The sequence below is a fragment of the Muscardinus avellanarius genome, assembly GCF_963383645.1.
Source record: "Muscardinus avellanarius genome assembly, chromosome: 4".
NCBI classification, from domain to species: domain Eukaryota; kingdom Metazoa; phylum Chordata; class Mammalia; order Rodentia; family Gliridae; genus Muscardinus; species Muscardinus avellanarius.
In genome coordinates, this window is record NC_137789.1 from 36,262,344 (window position 1) to 36,281,840 (window position 19,497).

General features: G+C 31.8%; 1 protein-coding gene across 27 annotated transcripts in view; it reads right to left on the bottom strand.

Annotated features, from left to right (window-relative positions):
• The window catches only part of RIMS2 (regulating synaptic membrane exocytosis 2), a gene marked incomplete at both ends in the record, with an annotated part of 576,294 nt that overhangs the window by 154,911 nt on the left and 401,886 nt on the right, over nt 1-19,497 (bottom strand). For 6 of the 27 annotated variants that reach the window (XM_080694185.1, XM_080694184.1, XM_080694187.1 and 3 more), the window contains one exon: nt 818-918. The exons of 15 other annotated variants lie outside the window; for them this stretch is intronic. In XM_080694185.1, the coding sequence (XP_080550311.1) occupies nt 818-918 (101 nt within the window). Of the gene's footprint in view, nt 1-817; nt 919-17,065; nt 17,099-19,497 lie in introns of all 27 variants that reach the window. 6 more of the 27 variants (XM_080694182.1, XM_080694186.1, XM_080694172.1 and 3 more) reach the window with 2 other exon arrangements.

Here is a 19,497-nt window from a genome sequence, read left to right on the forward strand (position 1 = left end):
CATTTCCCCCAGTAATAAATTTCTGTCAGGTGCCCATAAGAATTGTTGCTATTCTTTTAAGGAGTTTGTTTTGATTGTTAGCAAGGTGAATCATATAGCTCTTCGAGTTTATCTAGGTTTTACTGCTTGTTAGAAAGCTCATTGTCAAGATACATGGCCCACATGCAGCAGGCGTAAAAGATCTCATTGACAATATTATTGATACTATAATATGTAATACAGTATACGTGATACTCTGATTGCAATAGTATCAAGAACCTAAAAATGATTAAAAATATCAAGGGAATGAAGAGGAAGAACAATGAAATTATACTCTTCATTTCCTCCCCTGCTAGAAGAGGAAATCTCATACCTTAACCCCAAAAAGTGTTAAAAAAGATTCTTACTAAAAGACCCTCTGAACTCCTAACAATACATCATGAGTATGTATTTAATTCCGACAACTCAACAATAATCCAGACACTATATAACAACTAAAACACTATAAAGAAGAGAAATATCTAAAAAACGAACACAAGATAATCCAAGTTTTTCCTAAACATTTTTGAGGGGTTATAGGTTTCATAAAATAAAAACTTCCAAATGATATGTTATTCATATCTTTAATCTCCAATTATTATGTTAATCTGATTTTAATAAGGCAAAGTCTGTCCTTAAGAGCTGATATATGAACATAAGTTTCTATACTTAATAATATCATGGGGCTATTTCATTGTGTGTTTGTGTCTGTGTCTGATAAATCTGTACTCAGTAGTTTAGAAGAATCTAAAGGCTTCATAGGATTATTTTACAACTTTTAAGAAGAAAAATGTCTTGCCTTCAAATGGTAATCTTGTTCCAGTCTGGGATCTGATCCGGCTACCTGTTTGTATTTGTTAATTTTCATTTGGCGATTTCTCTCCTCTATATCCATAGCACCTATCGAGTAGAAAAAAACCCATACAATTAATGTTCAGTTCTTATTTCTAAGTGCTACTTACAGGATGTATAAAAGAAGAAAAGCTATGCTAATATATTATTTTCACTCAAAGTTGTATGTACAAATTAAATTTCATTATTTTTTAGATATATTCCAAGTATAAAATTTTGGTACATAAAAAGCATGGCTATTAAATATGTAAAATTATTTAGATATGAATAAAATGTAAATTAACTTAAGGAGAAGACAACAAATCTTCTAAGATAAATAGAAAACACTTTCTGGAATATCTATGTCCAGGAGAATATAATTTATAACACACAAATTTGATACTATCAATATAAGTTTGGTTTTTAAGTCCTTATGATTCAATTTATTGACTGGTAATAAGGTTGGTGATAAAGTCTAATTGGATACAAATACAATTTTGAACTACATTCATAAACTACTATCATAAAATTTGGATATGTATTAAAGTACATTGCTCTAGCATACATGTGGATGAAGTTATCTGGAACTTTGAATTTGAATTTTCTAGATTTAGGATCTGGAAAGAGGCCCTTGCAGTAATTATCCTGTTAACATGCCATGCCCATAAAGGCAAAACATATTAATGAAGTCAATTCAGACAAAACAAGTAAGAAGCAGAAAGTGAAATGGTAAGCTTATTGTAAAATGAGATGAATGGCTGCCTCAAAACGAATCAATCACAGAATCAAGAAGGCCTCTGAACACTCTGTGGAACAAGGACTAATTCAGTTAACAAGTCGCAGCAAATGTGAAAAAAATTCCAAAGTATATTTATGAATTTTAAGTGACTTTATAGAAAAGTTCAATTTCTCAAAAATACCCATAGTGGGAAAGCAAAATCTCAATCATATATTACACAGTGGGAGAAAAAGCCTCATGGGCTCAAATCGGTAACCATAACAAAATGTTGACATGTAATTTCTAGATCACTGTGTGTGTACGCAGGAATGAAAACATAAAAACATATACTCCTTACTTAAGATCATAGCTTAAACCTTCAGTAAAGGTTTTTAAATAAAAGTATGTTATTAAAAATCAATATTTTAATACTTACGTGATTTTAAAAATAGCAAAAAGGAAAAGGGGATTGAAAATGTACCAGCATAATCAGAAGCTAAAGCTACCGTATCTCCTCCTGAGCCAACATTTTTACTTTTAATCTTTTCATTTAAAAATATTTAACTTTCTGCCTTGTAAAAATCTCACTGTGTATCAGATAATTCTTAGTTTTAAATTTTCAGAGAAACTGATTAATTAAAATAAAATTAGAAGGGGATAAAATTTAAAGATGACTAAGAAATTTTTGGATAAAAATCTGCATAGAGATTTTATCATATGACCTCTAAGTACAACAGAAAATTTAAAGAAAATGCTTAATAATTAGTTGATAAACTGTTAACATAGTCTTTGTAATTATAACTTCACTAACTTTTTGTAAAACTTAGAAGTGCAGACTATTAATATCATGCTAATATAAATTAAACAATATAAAACTAGATGACAACCCCGATGTATACATATCTATTAGTCTAATACAGTACAACTATGGAATTTTTTTACCTCAAGAGATATCCTCAGGTAAACATTTTTATTTCTCAAGAATGGCAAGGGAATTAAAAAAAAAAAAAACTAGCCCAGCATTTAAAACGTTGCATGCCTCAAACAAATCAATTATGGAATCAAGGCCTCTGAAAATTTTGTGGAATGAGGACTAATTCAGCTAACAAGCCCCAGCAAATAAGAAAAAAATTTTTCCAAAGTATATTTATGAATTTTTAAGTGATTTTATAGAAAAGTTCAATTTCTCATAAATACCCATAGAGGGAAAGCAGAACTACTAAAAATACTACACAGTGGGAGAATAAGCCTTGTGGGCTTATATAAGAATATAAACTAAGCCGGGCGTGGTGGCGCACGCTTATAGTCCCAGCATTCGGGAGGCTGAGACCGGAGGATCGCGGTTCATGGACAGCCTCAGCTACTTAGTGAGGCCCTCTGCAACTCAGTGAGACCTGGTTTCAAAATAAAAGAATAAAAAATAGGGCAGGAGGTGTAGCTCGGAGTTTGAATGGCCCTGGGTTCCAGCTACTTTTAAGTTCTGATCACTAGATAATAATGTGAGACACTGGCAGTTGCTGGTAAACTTTTTCTGCTAAGGGCCCAATAGTAGACACTGCAGACATTTTATATACTGTTACTCTGGGGCAATTCTGCCACTGTAGGATGTAAGAGACTGCAGACAATGCATACATGAATGCGTGTGGTTGTAGACAACACATACACAATAAAAACTTATTTACACAATAAGCATGGCTACAGGATTTGGCCTTTGGCATGTTGGTGTATTATTGCTTGCATAATGCCTTTCTCCTTAGTAATGATTTTAAAATAAGCTAGAATCAAATTAATGTAATACAATTTATATTTAACAGACTTCTAGGAGGTTTAAGATTAATCCATATTTTCCCTATAAGTGATGATGCAAATATATATATCAATGATGTTCCAATCTCAAACAGATCTCTCATCTCCAGACCTAATCATCATTATAGCCTGTGCCCAAAAAGAAAATTTCTGATTATACCATAAGCAATGAGATTTAAATGGACCACTTCAGTCAACAAACTTCAGTAAATATACTTTTAACTTATAACTTTAAATTCTCCTAGGAGATCTCAGTCATGGCACATTAAACTTGCCTTAGGAGTGTGTGTGTGAGTGTGTGTGTGTGTGTGTGTGTGTGTGTGTGTGTGTGTGTGTGTGTGTTTGTAAACTCAATCAAACCCTGGCAAAGAGATCCAGGCACCTGTATACTTTGTAGCCTCCAAGGATTCTTATATATAACCAGTTGACTTACCTTTATCTTTTAGTATCCATTTAAAGATAGCCTATGAGTTCTCTCAGAGCTCAGAGCAAACTTTTAGGTTGCGTCTGTACACAGCAGGTAACTCTCCTATAAAGCATTCAGATGCCTTTACAGTGGACTTTACTTTCTGCCACCAAGTCAGCAAACTTGCTAATATGATGAAAGTGTATGACCTTATGTGTTCTTATAGAACAAAACCACCAAAAGCCTCAGTATAAATTGGTATTTTCTAAAGAGAAAGAAAAATGAAGGAAAACAGAACAAGCTACTTGCTGTCTACAATTGTAATTAATTCATTTTATGGGTTTTTACCCAGATTCGTCATACAAGAAAGTCCTATGGGTGAAGGCATAGAATCCAGAACACCTTGTTCTTAGTAATATAGACAGAATAAAAGGCTGAAAGGTCTTAGCTCAGAACTTGCGAAGCTAACGTCAGAGTTACCTTTACAAGAATGTGACCCAACAACTATACAAAATGAAAATATGGCCTTTATATGTATGTGTATTTGTCCTGTATATGATAACATTAAAGCTAAAGTGATCAAAGTATCATTAAAAAACCTCAGCTGTTACCCAAAACACTTCTGTTCTATTTTCCTAATGTTTACACTCATGAATAAAATGCTTCTTTGCATTTGTTTAAAAATTTTTATTTTAGAATAATCTATGGGCAAACAGTAACCAAATAAGCCTAGCTTCAAAATTATTTGGGTCCTATGAAGTCTTCTACTCTACATTTGTGTAACCCATTCTCTTTAAGACAACACTCCTGAGAGAGGAAAGCTGGCTATGATAAGGGAATCCAGTACAGAGAATTCTACCAGCGAGGGCCTTTTTCTTTGTTTCTTTTGTTCTATTTAAGGGGGAAAAATGAAAATAGTAATTTTATTTCATCCAAAGTGGCTTTAATTTTTTCCTTTGTGAAATAAAATACAATTTAGAGGAATCAAGCAAATAGAATGGCCGTTCACTGGTTGAGGAAACTTACCATTACTAAACTTTTGACTCTGCTCTACTATGCATGCTTACTCCATAAAAGGAAAACATGAAGGTGATAAGTGAATTTTTGTTTCATCTCCTCTCTGTCTCTTCTCTCTCTTTTTGAATTATAGTACAAATTTGTATATATAAGACTCCCACAATCCTTCAATAAAAGATAATCACTTGACCACAGGATACTCATTAATTCTTGCTGAAATAGTTCTAGAATTTACTAAGTACATTTTTGGAAATGCTGGTTATAGACTTAGAAGGCAAATTTTTCTAGGTACCTCTAAGATCATTTTTTATGTTTGATAAATTATGTTTTTTATAGATGTGTTAGTGATCTGACTTGAATATATAATTTATGCTAAAAATAGCCATTATATGTTTTAAATCAAATAAAATATTAAATTATTTTAATATTGTAATAAAATTTGCTTACTGTGGTAATGGAACAACCAGATTTCTTGCACACACAACAAAAATTTGGACATGTTTGTGTCTACTTATCCAACAGATCATCTGTTATATGTACTAAACTAATATATATGTATCTCTAATTCCTTTATTATAAAATTAATTATTAGCTAAGAAAATATAATTTATTGTTTATAAATATCTTTTTTCATAAATAGTAGAGTTCATTTAAATCATGCTGAAAATAGCTGTCATTTCTACTTCTACCAATTTTAGTATTTCTACTTGACAAATTACACTTTATCAAAACTTCTTGTTGGTTTTCATAATATGCCTTTAAATTATGAAAGCCATTTTTTTCTACCTGAAAAATTTTAAGGCAGAAAACAAAAAGAGGCCAAATGAGAATGTTCTAGAATTTATAAATATCTCAAACTACTTTCTTATCTCAAGCTAGAAGTCCTCAGTCCATTTCAAGCACTTAATTTTAAAATCTAGTATTTCACTGACCCTGATATGTTTCTTAAATCACATCACAGATTCCATAAGCTATTTCTTTTGATACTAACCATTTAGGATGTTTACTTGAGGGCTGGAGTCAGGTATCACAGTGGTGGAGTGCTCCAGATCCATCCCCAGAACCTCTCCCCCATACACAAGGGTTTACTTGTTTTTAAACCAAAAAAACAAATCTTGTGGTTATTTTGAACTTTTAAAAAAAAAAGTGAATTAATGTATCTGAAAAGTTAGAGTCAGATTGATAAACTTACTATGGCATGCAAGTTTAAAAAAATGTTCAGCCGGGCGCGGTGGCGCACGCTTGTAATCCCCGCACTTGGGAGGCGGAGACAGGAGGATCATGCAGGTTCAAAGCCAGCCACGCTGGCTAAAGAGACACTCTTTCTAAATAAAAATATAAAATATGTCTGGGAATGTACCCTGGAGGTAGAAGTGTTTCCAGGAACCCCAGTACCCCCCTCCACACACACACACATACACATGTTCACCTTTAGGTGGACTTCTAATCCTAAATACAAGTGAACATAACCATATTGGTTAGAAACAAGCCTATGGATGCTTATGTTTTACCACTTACATTACACTACTGAGATCAGCAGGACACCTTCAATGGTGCCTCCAGCACTCTCCAGTGAACATCTTAACTGTGCTCTTCCAAATTTTGTTCTCTTTCTCTCTGTCTCTGTCTCTGTCTCTCTCTGTCTCTGTCTCTGTCTCTGTCTCTGTCTCTCTCTCTCTCTCTCTCTCTCTCTCTCTCTCTCACACACACACACACACACACACACACACACACACACACACACACGTAGCTGCTGGGACCCCAGAGTAGCTGCACACTCTATAAACACTTTGAAGAAGAGAGAGGTTTGGCAGTAAGAAAAAAAAATTATAATCAGTGTATCAACTATTTGCTTACTTTAAAGAAACAATTATAGCCGGGCATGGTGGCAGACACTTGTAATCCCAGCACTTGGGAGGCTGAGACAGGAGGAAAGCATAGGTTCGAAGCCAGCCTCAGGTAGTTAGTGAGGCTCTCAGCAAATTAGTGAGACCCTGTTTCCAAATAAAGTATAAAACAGGTCTGGGAGTATAGCATAGAGGTAGAAAAGCCCCTGGGTTCCATCCTCAGTACTATACATACATACATACATACATACATACATACATACAGTAACAATTACAGAAAAGAAAGCATGGCTGTATTTGGTTTTAAGATTCAGTGGAATAGACTTTAATGATTTCTTTGAATAATCAAAGAACTAAGTATACAAGTTATAAATGGCTCACAAGATAAAATATGTAATATTTTATATTATAATTTTATTTTAAAAAGCAGTGCAGTTCAGAAAAATATTGTCCTGGATTTTAGTAAATATTTTAATTGCAACCTCAGGATCTAATAACTAAAAAAAAAAAAACTTTTCAGAATGAAAGTCATACATTAGCTGTTAAAAACTAACATCCATTTAAATGAATATTTCCTTAAGCCCCTGAAGTATAATAAAAAGGAAGTTCCTTAAAACACAACATATTTGTATCAAAAGAATGAAAAAAGATCATATTTTGGATCCTGAAATACTACTTTCCAGGATTTTCACCAAAGATCACGTAAGTGTACATAGACATACACATAAGTGTACAAAGATATACACATAAGATATACATATAAATATTACAGTAATGTAATATTTTTGATAATTGTGAAAGCCTAGTTAAAAAAATGTGCAACAAAAGGTGATCAGATAACCGCAATATGGTCTATCTATAGAATAATATGCACCCATAAAGGTTGAAGTGGTGTGCCTGTGGGCCTTACACTATAAATATATACAAAATGAAAAGGCTGAAATTTATAATTATGAACAAGATTAAATAATAAATATGATGCAACAGTTTAGAAAGTATAATTTTACATTTTAACTATAATTTTAAAATTACACATATTCATAAAATACACACGCACATGATGTATCCAAAAAAAAAGGAAGGGAGTGGGAAGACTTAAAGACTTAGACATCATAATGTGAGCAGCTATCACTGCGTATTTGATGGGTTTGGTAACTGCCAGGATTGAGTAATGAGTCTATTTATGATACAACGCATTCAAGAAAATCTTAAAAACAACATTGACAAAAAAAAAAAAAACACAAAAGACTTGAGTTTGAACCTTGAGTTAACAAATCCTATTTTGTTTCACCTTGTAGACATAAAATTACTCATGTGTAAAATAATTTTTGACCAGAAACCCTTTATGATTCCTTCTACTATAAAACTCTCTAGATGTTTGGTTTTTAAGTTTTATGATATTTATGTTTGTTGCTTTGTATTAATATATTAATTTCATAAAATGAGGTAAAGTGCTATAAGAATTCTTAAACTGTTTCTCTAGATATTACATTCACTAAAATTCTGTGTACAAAGTGTGTGTGTGTGTGTGTGTGTGTGTGTGTGTGTGTGTGTGTGTGTGAAAAAGGCCAAGAGAAAAATGGAATGACAGCATGACAGCAAAGATGAAGGAGGGGTAGGAGGACAGAGGGCATATGGGTGAGACAAAGCCTGGGATTCAGAAGACACAAATTATAAAGTTCATTAAGGCAGGGCATTTTCCCAGGAAGATCTGATCTAAAAGGATCTGTTAGACTAGCTAAGAGCAATTGTTTTGCTATATTAGACCTTTCTGTCCTGAGGTACAGTGATATGTTCAGGAGATAATGCTATTTATTTTCTAATACCTGAGTTTCTCTTAACTTGTTAGGCATACTTCCTATATCTTTGAAAAAAATAAGACCTATTTTAGAGGTCAAAATAAACTTTAAAATAAATGTCCCTCAGAGAATGGATCCAATGGTTACTAATAGAATTGCTTCTGAGGAAAGGTGCCATCATTGTCGATAAAGTCACATTCATTAGATTAACAAGCTATTTGCCATTTTATTACATCTGTGTTACTCTGTATTAATAGACAAATATCTACATTAAGGGAGATTAATTCACAAAGTAGAATATATCATTACATTGTATATATGTCTTATCCCCATATTACCTGGAGAGATTTTGAAATTCTTAATTAGTCAGACATTTTGCTTAGGAAATGTGTTAACTAGATATTTTTCCTATCTGAAGAATTTTAAGCAATTAAAAATACTATTAGCTTTGTATTAAAATAAAATGAAAATAATCATGGCCAAAATGTTTGATCTATGCTGTGTACCTGATAAAAAAGAAAACCTAGACAATATAATTCCCCCAGACAAATTCTCATGGTGTTGACTATTGTTCATACTGATTACTTCTACACTTTTAATTTCAATAGTTTTATAACAACTGTGAGATCTTATTATATAAATTTAAATCATATTATCTATTGTATTAAAATTACATAAATTAATAATTATGATAATATCTCAAACAACAAGCATGTCAAATAGGATAATAAATCTGTGCCTGGAAATAAAATTGAGAAAACTTAGATAAATTGATTTTTTTAAACTTAAATTAAGGAAAATAATGAAAATAAATTTAATTATAATTATAAATTGAAGAGGTGATATGTTTCTAATGAAGAAACAAGAAAGGATTTATAATAGTACTGTCCTCTATATAGCCACAGCAACCATTCTAGAAAATGATTATGTATTTGGATTATAATTGGGATAAAATGTGTAAAGCTTCTGTAGCAGTAATTAAAAGAAGCACATTTTCAATTTTTATAATGCATTTTATGCATGTCAGTTAAGTGTTTTAGAAAGTGACATTCAAATCTTTAATCTAATTAATATCAACATTAAGGTATAATAATTATATACAATGAAAAAAGAAACTGTTTAGATAGATACATGGATTTTAAATAGTACTCATGCATGGACACCAGATTATATTGCTGATGATTGTTATTGGCTAAACATCTAAAAGCCTATATAAAAAAGTAACTAAAGTTATATAATACAACCCTCCCCCTGATTTCAAAGGCATATGTCCTAAATGTGTAGGGAGAGCTCATAAAACATTTCTCTTCAATACTGAGAATTAAGAAGAATGAAAATGAGATAAGCTCGTTCTTAGAGAAAGAAATGGGAGGATTAGAAGCAGCAGCGTCATGGTAGACTAGTTTAAGCTTGAGAAACTGGACTTAACATTAACTTTATTTGAATACTCATTACATTGAGGATCCGAAATAAAGCCCAGAAGCAGATCCTGCTTGGCCGCCATTGACATTAAGTCTCCCTTTCTGAAAAAACAAAAACAAAAACACCTCTCTTCTTGCTCTCTTTTCAGCCCTCGCTTACTGTTCCCTTCATACTGGCCCCTGCACAATGTGTCCTTCTCACACTTCCTGGCTTTAATATTTCTACACCCTTCACTTTGTCACAGGAAAGCTCTGGTTCCATAGGGTGACCCATGGGTTCTGGCACAAAGCCATATTGTTTCAGCTTAAATTCCAACTAAAATTCCAGCTTAAATTTGGGGTATGTTGTTTATCTTTTTTATTAACTTTTTTTTTTTTTGAGGTGCTGGGGATTGAAACCAGGGGCATTCCACCTTTTTCTACAAGGAGAGAGAGCTTTTATGTCTTTGCCACCATTATGGCCTCAGCCCTTAGAAAAAAGGCTAATTCAGAAATGTTTTGATAGCTGAGCAAATGAAACAAGGATGTAGAATCTGAGTAGCACCAGAATAATAATTTTATGAATAATGACTCTTGTGTAGACCAGTATCATAGCCTAATATGCCATTAACATGTAACTAGGAAATGGCTTTAGTACTACATAGTCAAATTTGCTAGTTATGTAGCTATTTTATAAGGAGATTTTAGTAGCATCTGTCATAGATTTTTATTACTATATGAATAAAGACCATAATCCCAGCATAAAATATACTTTAGCATTAGAAAATATTAACAGGAGGAAATTGAATAATTTGAAGAGTTCAAGAGTTGTAATACTATTTTTCCACCTACTAAACACTTAATGGAAAATTTATATGATGCTTAAAAAAATTTCAAAACAGAGAAACCTGATTATAGTATGACAGGTATAAGCTTCAGAATAGTGAAATCATCAGATAAAATAAAAGGCACACACAAATTGGCAAACACACTTTCTGCAACTCAAAGTATTGAGACCCTTAAAATCTGAATTATTTTTGCAAGTAAATTGTAAATCCATAAAACTTTGAAAATTTAGCAGTAACATCTTAAATTTAGAATTTATCTTTCAATGCAGATATAATCTTAGGTTAATAAATAACTAAAGCACAATGCATCACAATACGTAATTTTTAATGAACTATTTATTCCACAACTAGATAATTATTTCAGGTTAAGGAATTTCTACTCTTTCAAGTTCCCCAAACTGTTTTTAAACTCTTTTATTAACATATGTATAGGCTTTGGTGAATTAAACTATTATATTTTATCAATAAGAGTTGTCACACAAGATGTGATATCTATATATATGTTATATATGCATATATATACTTAATTTGAGACTTGGTTAAACATTTTTAATAAAATATATAGTCTTAAATTTACCTAAAATATTCTTATAAATTAACATCTAAGATATTTAGCACAGTACTGAACATAGAGTTGACACTTCACATCTTCTCATGAATGGAGTGGTGTATTTTTTAGTAAAATTTTGAAATAAAAGGGTTATGGTTTTTATGACTGCACCAGACTTAAATCATAATACTGAGTTTATCAAATGTAGCATGCAATCAATACACAGAGAATATCTATAAAATGAATGGAAAGTACATTAACATTAATAACATATTAACAATTAAAAGACTAAAAATGTCAAGAATAGCTTAAACGTGAATTTGTATGTGTACATATAAGCAAATATGTTTAATTCTCCATACAACTACTGTTACTTCCATTTACCTTTAAATAACAAGTAATTCAAAACATGTCATATTTGCTAAGCAAATTTGACAAGAACAAGTTGAAATAGAACACGTCACATGCTATGGTTTGAATGTTTATGTCCACTCCAAATTCATATATTGATATCCTAAATCCTGAAGTGAAGTATTAGGAGGCTGGGCCTTTGAGAGATTAGTAAGAGCTCTGGGCATGAGTGCCCTAATAAAAGAAGCCCAAGAGAGACCTCTTGCCATTTCTGATTAGAACACAGGGAAAAGAAGGTGGTCCATGACCCAGAAAGCAGGCCCTACCCAGACACTGAACTGGCCAGTGTCTTAATCTTAGACTTTTTCATGTCCATATTATTTAAAATAAATTTTTGTTAATTAAAAGTCACACAGTCAGCTGGGCGTGGTAGGTAGCCCACACTTGTAATCTCAGCATTCAGGAGGCTGAGACAAGAGGATCGCGGTTCGTGGACAGCCTCAGCTACTTAGTGAGGCCCTCCAAATCTTAGTGAGACCCTGATTCAAATAAAGAATAAAAATAGGTCAGGGAGTGTAGCTCGGAGGTAGAATGCCTCTGGGTTCCCTCCTCAGACCCAAACATAGACAAAAAAGTCACACAGTCTTTGATATTTTAACAGCAGACCAAACCAAGACAGTATATACCAATGGGCAACATTCAGAATATCCAGTGAAATAAATCAAAAGTAAGCAAATAAAATAGAACTGTTTTAAAGCTAAAAAGAAGATGTACTTGTGTTAATTTTGAAATTTTCTCTTACCTAACATAATAGGAAAGGAAGTAATAATTTTATTAGGTACTATGATTACAACAGTTATTCTCAATTTATTTTTATTATATTATTTGAACTCTATTTAACTTGAATTATTCAGCATTTCAAATTAACATTGGATCAGTCTGACAGTAATTTTTATATACTTTCAAAAATTGAGTTACCACAAAATTAATTGCAATAAAATTTAATTACCTAACATAATAATTTAGAGAAATATTACAATATAATAATTTATCTAAGGAATTGGTGGAAAATATGGTTGTCAAAACATCTATTGACTTTGAGACTTTTTATGATTAAAATTAGTAGATAATACAAAAGCACTAACATTGTCAGGCTCTCAAGTCTCGAAGTAATTATGAAAATTTGGGTAGTTTTCACTTAAATTTAGAAACATGGTAATATGTTGTTTTATGTAACCTACCAAATAGTATTTTTAAAATATCATTTGTATTGTTAGCTCTGTTTAAAATAGTCTCTATGACAATCTAAAAAAATTTAATCTTGGGATTTTCTAAAAGAAAAAATGTAGTAAACACTAATATAGCACATCAGTTCTTATGTAAAATGAACTTGATTATGATTTCCAAGTGCTACATCAACCAATCAATCTATCTATCTATGCTATATGTTGCCGCTTCAAAGTATTAATCCACTTTATTCCTCCATTTATTGTGTACAATTACATTGCATAAATGTACTTGAACCTACTATCACAATTGAAGGTACTATAATGTGGTTTAAGATATAAATATACCCTTTAACCTAATGTGTTAGGTACATGATTAGACTTATGAAATTATTTTTATTATATTTTAAGTTGAAGTTTTACTAGTAGGTGGTATCAATAAAGAAAAACATGTTCATTAAAAATGGCATTCACAGGCTAATTACTTATATTACCTCTTATTAGTTAAAAAATTCAGTCTGGTTTTGAAACCTTAACTTCTTTCTTTTCTAATACAGATGAAATCCATTTTTAATTGATTATCATAAAATTTATTGCTTTCTCTTCTGAAAGGATTTCCTCTTTCTCTGAACCTCTTATTAGCTTCTGTTATTCGCTCATATTACTTTTGGAACATAATGCATTAGTCTTCACTTATTTCTAAGCTTAAGTAAATTTGTGGAATCCTAAATACATTACTGGTTAATACATATCAAGTCCAGGTTTCAGGGATGTACAACAGAAACCCAGAAAGCTCAGACTCCAGCTTCCACAGAACAGAAAGAGAAAAGGTATTGAGATGGGTAGCTCTAACCACACAATTTATGCACTGAATGAATATATCTTTAATGATACCTGAAGTCAATACATTTCCTTTCTTCCATAAATTTAACCCCTTCACATATGTCCTAGACACCATTTAATTTTTGCAAGAAAAGTTGCTATTTAATCCTCTCCTTTTCAGAACCTTTAAACTCCCTCAAACAAATCCTTCCTCTCTGCCTTTATACCTATCATGAATATTCCTTTGTTAATGTCCATATTGAACTTCTAAATTTTCTTCTCTGCTCTAAGCTTAGCTTAAATTCCTTATTTTCCTCCTTATCTCACCACACCAAGTTAAACAGCTCATTCCTTTCTTTTCTTGATACTAATTCCTAATATTTTCCCATCTGTCTTCTTTCCCTAACACTTTTTGTATTGCTTAGAGACAGTCTCATCTCTTTCCCTGTGGATTCTGAAATTCTATTCTGTTAGTTTAAATACTACACCTGCTTAGCCTCATTACAGCATGATCATTTACCCTCTTATTCTGAATGAAAGTCAACACCGCAATAAGAATGCTGGGTCTCCTGGAAATAATTTTGAGAGAAAGCTGGTCAAAATCTTACACGCACACACACGGAGAAAAGCTCAGAAGTGTTATTGGCATTTTTCTGGGTCTACAGCACTGCTTCTACATATTTACTTTTTTTTTCTTCCTGTTCTGGGGATGGAATTCGGGGGCATTCAACCTCTGAGATACACCCCCTGCCCTATTTTTTTATTCTTTATTTTGAAACAGGGTCTCACTAGGTTGCGAAGGGCCTCACTAAGTAGCTGAGGCTGTCCACGATCCACAATCCTCTGGTCTCAGCCTCCTGAATGCTGGGATTACAAGTGTATGCCACCACGCCTGGCTCATATTTACTTTTCTAATCTCATGCAAAATCTGTTTTCTTTATGCTTATACCACTATACTTCCTTGATGATATTGTCTGCATGTAAGGCAATTTTCTATCAATCTTAGGTTCTTGCTGACTTCAACACATATTAAAAGTCTAGCATCAAAGCATGTTGCGTTCTTGCCTTCCCAAACTGTAATGCATATTTCATCCATCCTAGAAACCTGTTCCCAAGATAAAACACTTTATCTTTACATTATACCAACAGCTGACAATTCTAAAAACTTAAATCGATCTCTGATAATAATCTACTCATTTATTTCACTGATCTTTGATATCATCACAGTCCAACTTCTTACACGGAACCCTCCCTTTCTCAGCGTATTGAAAATTCTGCATTTAAACATGATTTAATGACTAACACTCCCTCCCACACACAGCCGATTCATTTAGACATCACCTCAACCCCTTTCCTTGCCCATACGCTTTCAACCTTGGATCCAAGTGATTAGGCTTAAAATGTGTTATTGAGCTAATCACACAATTTTAGAGAACCAATGCCATTATAAATCCAGCTAAGCCCTCAGCATTCTTTTACATAGTCTTGATGAGCTCCTTCTCCCATGACCAATGGTAGTTACTTTTAAGTTTTAATTCCACAACACTGTCAGAAATACAATCACCATCTTTATTTATTTATTTTCTTTTTCTTCTATTTCCTTTCCTCCCTTATTTAGTTTGGCTTCCACTTTCAACAACTTCATTGAAACCAATCAGGCAAAGAGTATTATTGATTAGTTTTATCATTTAATAGAATATTTATTTTGCTCTAGAATTTGGTTCTGTTGTCCCTTTCTTAAAACGCTCTCTCCTTCATTCAATTTTCTTTTTCATTAACATCCTATTGTCCTTAAAATGTTCTTTTCAACACAGCTGTTGGATCTTATTCTTTCATCTGTTTCTTAACTGTGAATAAGTCTTGCCAATCCTAGAATTTTAAATCTCGGCTGTCTTGAAATTCGTCATATAACACTCACCCCAATGGCATCGTTTAAGTGCTGAAACTCTAAGTCTCTAGCTCAGACTTCTCTCCTCAGTTCCACTTTAATACATCTAATTGCTACTAGATCTTTATACTTGAATATCAAATGAACTCTAAACTCAACCCATCTCCAAAATGAACCCTAACATCCCCCTAAACACTTACAGCCTATATTCCCTACCAAATCTACCACAATCTATCCAAACATTTCAATCACTGAGATTATTTTATTCATCCTGCATTAATAATGTACAGTGATTTACTTTTAGATTCTATATCTTCAAATACATTCTCATGTATTAATTGCATCTACTGATAATCTCAACTTAACAGACCATTTCTGTCTTAACTAATGTATTACAATATCCTTATAAATGACTTAACTTCTATCACTCCATGCTACATAGCTGCCAAAGTAACCTTTCTAGAAACAAATACCTAACTAACTCTGTTATCCTGTTGCTTTACATGTTTTCAATAACCTATACAATCTTCATGAATCCCATTCGTGCCTACTTTGGTCTAAACTTATTAGAAAACTCTGGCAGTATTTTCTTTGCCTGAAATGCTGTCTATACAAGAAGCCAACATTTTCAGCTTTTAATATTTAACACAACAGTAGGGATTTCTATGAAGTATTTTCTGAGCTCACTCACATGCAGTCCTACCTTGGTGGAAATAATCATACCACTTTTTGTGATTTCACTGTATTCTACATAAAGTATTATTGCATAGCACCAATAATTTCTTATTTACTTATTAGATACACAAGAGAATGTTCACAAAATTAAAAAGCTATTTTGTGAGTTGGGTTATATCTAGCACCTAAAACAGTACCACACAAAGTATGTTTAATAAGTGTGTATTGAATTAATGTTCAAGTTTCATCTTACAGATTACCACTTCCATGAATGCCTTTATGACCATCTGTTTAAAACAGATTTTATTTTGCTTTATACCTTTGTAGGATACATTCTTAGAATCATCCATATTGACACATAAATACAGCACATTATTTACATCTCTGAATTCCTCAGTGATTCTGACATCTATTTTAGAACACATATTATGTCTTTGGTATACTTCACAGAGTAGAACATTGCTGAAATCATGTCAGAAATAATATACTTTTAGAATAATGTAAAATAGCTGAAAACAAGTTTTATGGGCAAAATAAGCTGGAAAATAAATTATGATTAATTTACGCTAGCTATCATAAATATACATATGTATATATATTATATTGCATCTATAGTTAGTTATCTGGTTACCAAAATTTACACACATATAAATATTACATCAAAAATTTACCCAAGTAGTTGAAGCAGTTGCTGCTAAAAGTTGAATATGTACACATCTAAAGCAAACTGCCTGTAAGACTTAACATTTTCTTATGTTAGAGAAGAATGAAAAATTATAAAATGAGTAGAAATGATAAAAAAATTTCTAGGTCAAGTTAGATAAGTGAAAACATAACAAAGAAAAGCAGTAGAAGAGACAGACCTGCATGTCTTCTCCTTGTGTAGTCCACGCCTTCTGTAATCACATCATGGAATGAACAGACATAGACAAAGGAGATGGGTGTGAGTGGGTGTACTCAAAAGGTAAAAAGTGACACTGAAGGAAAGGGCACCAAATCGTTGAGAGAAAGATTCCTGTGCACAGGTCGTAGGGAAGATAAAATCAAATACATATCATAAAAAATATGGAAGAATTGATGGCAAATTAGTTAGGCTACTGCAAGTTAATAGAACCAGAAAAATGAAGTTAGTGCATCAGTAAAGATTAGAAAGTTTAGGGTTATTTATGTACGGCCATTCGTGAACACCAAGGCTGAAGAAAGATACGATTCAAGATAACACTGAGACCATTAAGACCTGTGAAAATGCATTTGGATTTTTAGTTTTTCTGAAGGCAAGAATTTAGTTGAGTCATCATCAAAAAGAACAACAAATATAGTTTCAAAAATTGTTGTAGCAGATATCTATGCTCTTTTACATTTTCCAAATTAATAAACACATGCATGAAAATAAAGTATGGTCACTAGAACAATTTTTAGTGAATAATTTTAACTTAGCAAATATCTTAAAAATGCTATAGAGTAATATTATATATATATATATTGTAAAAATATATATAGTAAAATATATATTGTAAAATATATATATTGTAAAAAGAGTGGCTGAAATGTATGGTTTTATTTTATTATTAAAAATTCAAATTAATATAGACAATTTTTATTTGATAATATCCTCTTATACTGCCAATTTATCCTAAAAATTCTGAAAAAAAATTTATAGATTATTGAAGTTTCTATTAAACATTTCCCCCCACATCTAAAATCTACTAGATTTTAGCATAACACATATTTTGAAAACACTTCCTTCTTCACTACTAGGTGGAGAAGTCCAAAAGATATATTATATAGTTACTTGAAAACAAGAGAAAAAGTATTCTGCTAAACTTGGCAAGAAAAGAAAAAAAGGTCTTTCAAAGAATTAGTGGGTGGTGTTAGTCTTATTAGCCCAGATAATAATACAACACAAAATCAAAATCTCCTACTTTAATTGCTCATTTAACTTTAAATCTGATACCACAAAATTCTTCAGTCAAATCACACATTAATTCTGCAGTAGTTATATCATGGTTTTTAAGAAAACTATGGAAAATAGGATGAAATATAAATATATTAAAATTAGCCATTGAGATAATTCTTGTAATTAATTAATTTCTTTTTATGAATAATAAAAATGAAAACTTTTGATTATAAGATAAAGTGCTAGGATGACCAAAACATTTTTCTTAGATAAAAAAGGGAAACCCTAGAATGAATTATAGAAAACTGGAAAACAAATGGCACTATTGTTAACTTAAAATATTATTATGAATTATTTTTATTATTATTACATAAGCATATCTTTTCACCTATTCAAAATTAGACACTATTATATTCTCAACTGGAGGATACTAGTAGTATTGACCAGTAAGAAAACTATTTGTATTTTCCTGAAATGTACTCATGCACATTAAAATGATATGTCATATTTTCTTTTTTATTCCCAGTCTAATTTTTAAAAACAAGGTAGAAAAATAATCAAAGACATAAAATAGCCCAATGTTGAATTCTATCTTATCTTGTTTAATATTAGCATACAAAATCTCTCTACTATTGATCACAATACTAAAATAGTTTATTTAAATGTTAAAATAAGATTTATATGATTTGGATAAAATAATTGTTTACATATACTTAATTTCTAAGAAAATGCTTTACTTTTGCAGAAAGCACAAAGTCTCCACAAATAAAGCTTCTCTCTCTCTTTTTTTTTAACCAAGTATATTCCTTTATCTTGGCTTACTTTACATATTGATGCATTGGTATTCACATTATGAGGATTTAAAACATTGCAATTTCCTCTAAACTTTCATTCATTTATTATGAACAGTGAAAGCATCTAGACTTCAAGTGACTTACCCAACATCTCAAAATAAGTTCAGCGGCAGAGCAAAAACAGAACAAGCAGTCTCCTAATTACCCATTCAATTTTCCTTCTAATACATGCTATATGACCCATTAAATACCATGTGAAATAAAAAGCCAAATAAGAAAAAAAAAAAACTCTCTCATGGTGACACCTGAACTAGACATATAGAATTTAATTTTTAAAAAAGATGTACATGCCAAACTGGTCAAGCAATCCACCAATGTCTTTATTCCATTAAGGAATAAGGTAATACTGAACCAATAACCTAAAAACAATTTTTAAAAAACAGAATATTTGCAATACTCATAAGGAGATGCAAATATCTTGACTATGATCTTCCTAATAAAAGTTTAACATAGCCAGGTGTGGTGGTACACGCTTGTAATCCCCGTGGTTGGGAGGCTGAGACAGGAGGATCAAAGCCAGCCTCAGCTACTTAGTAAGGCTCTC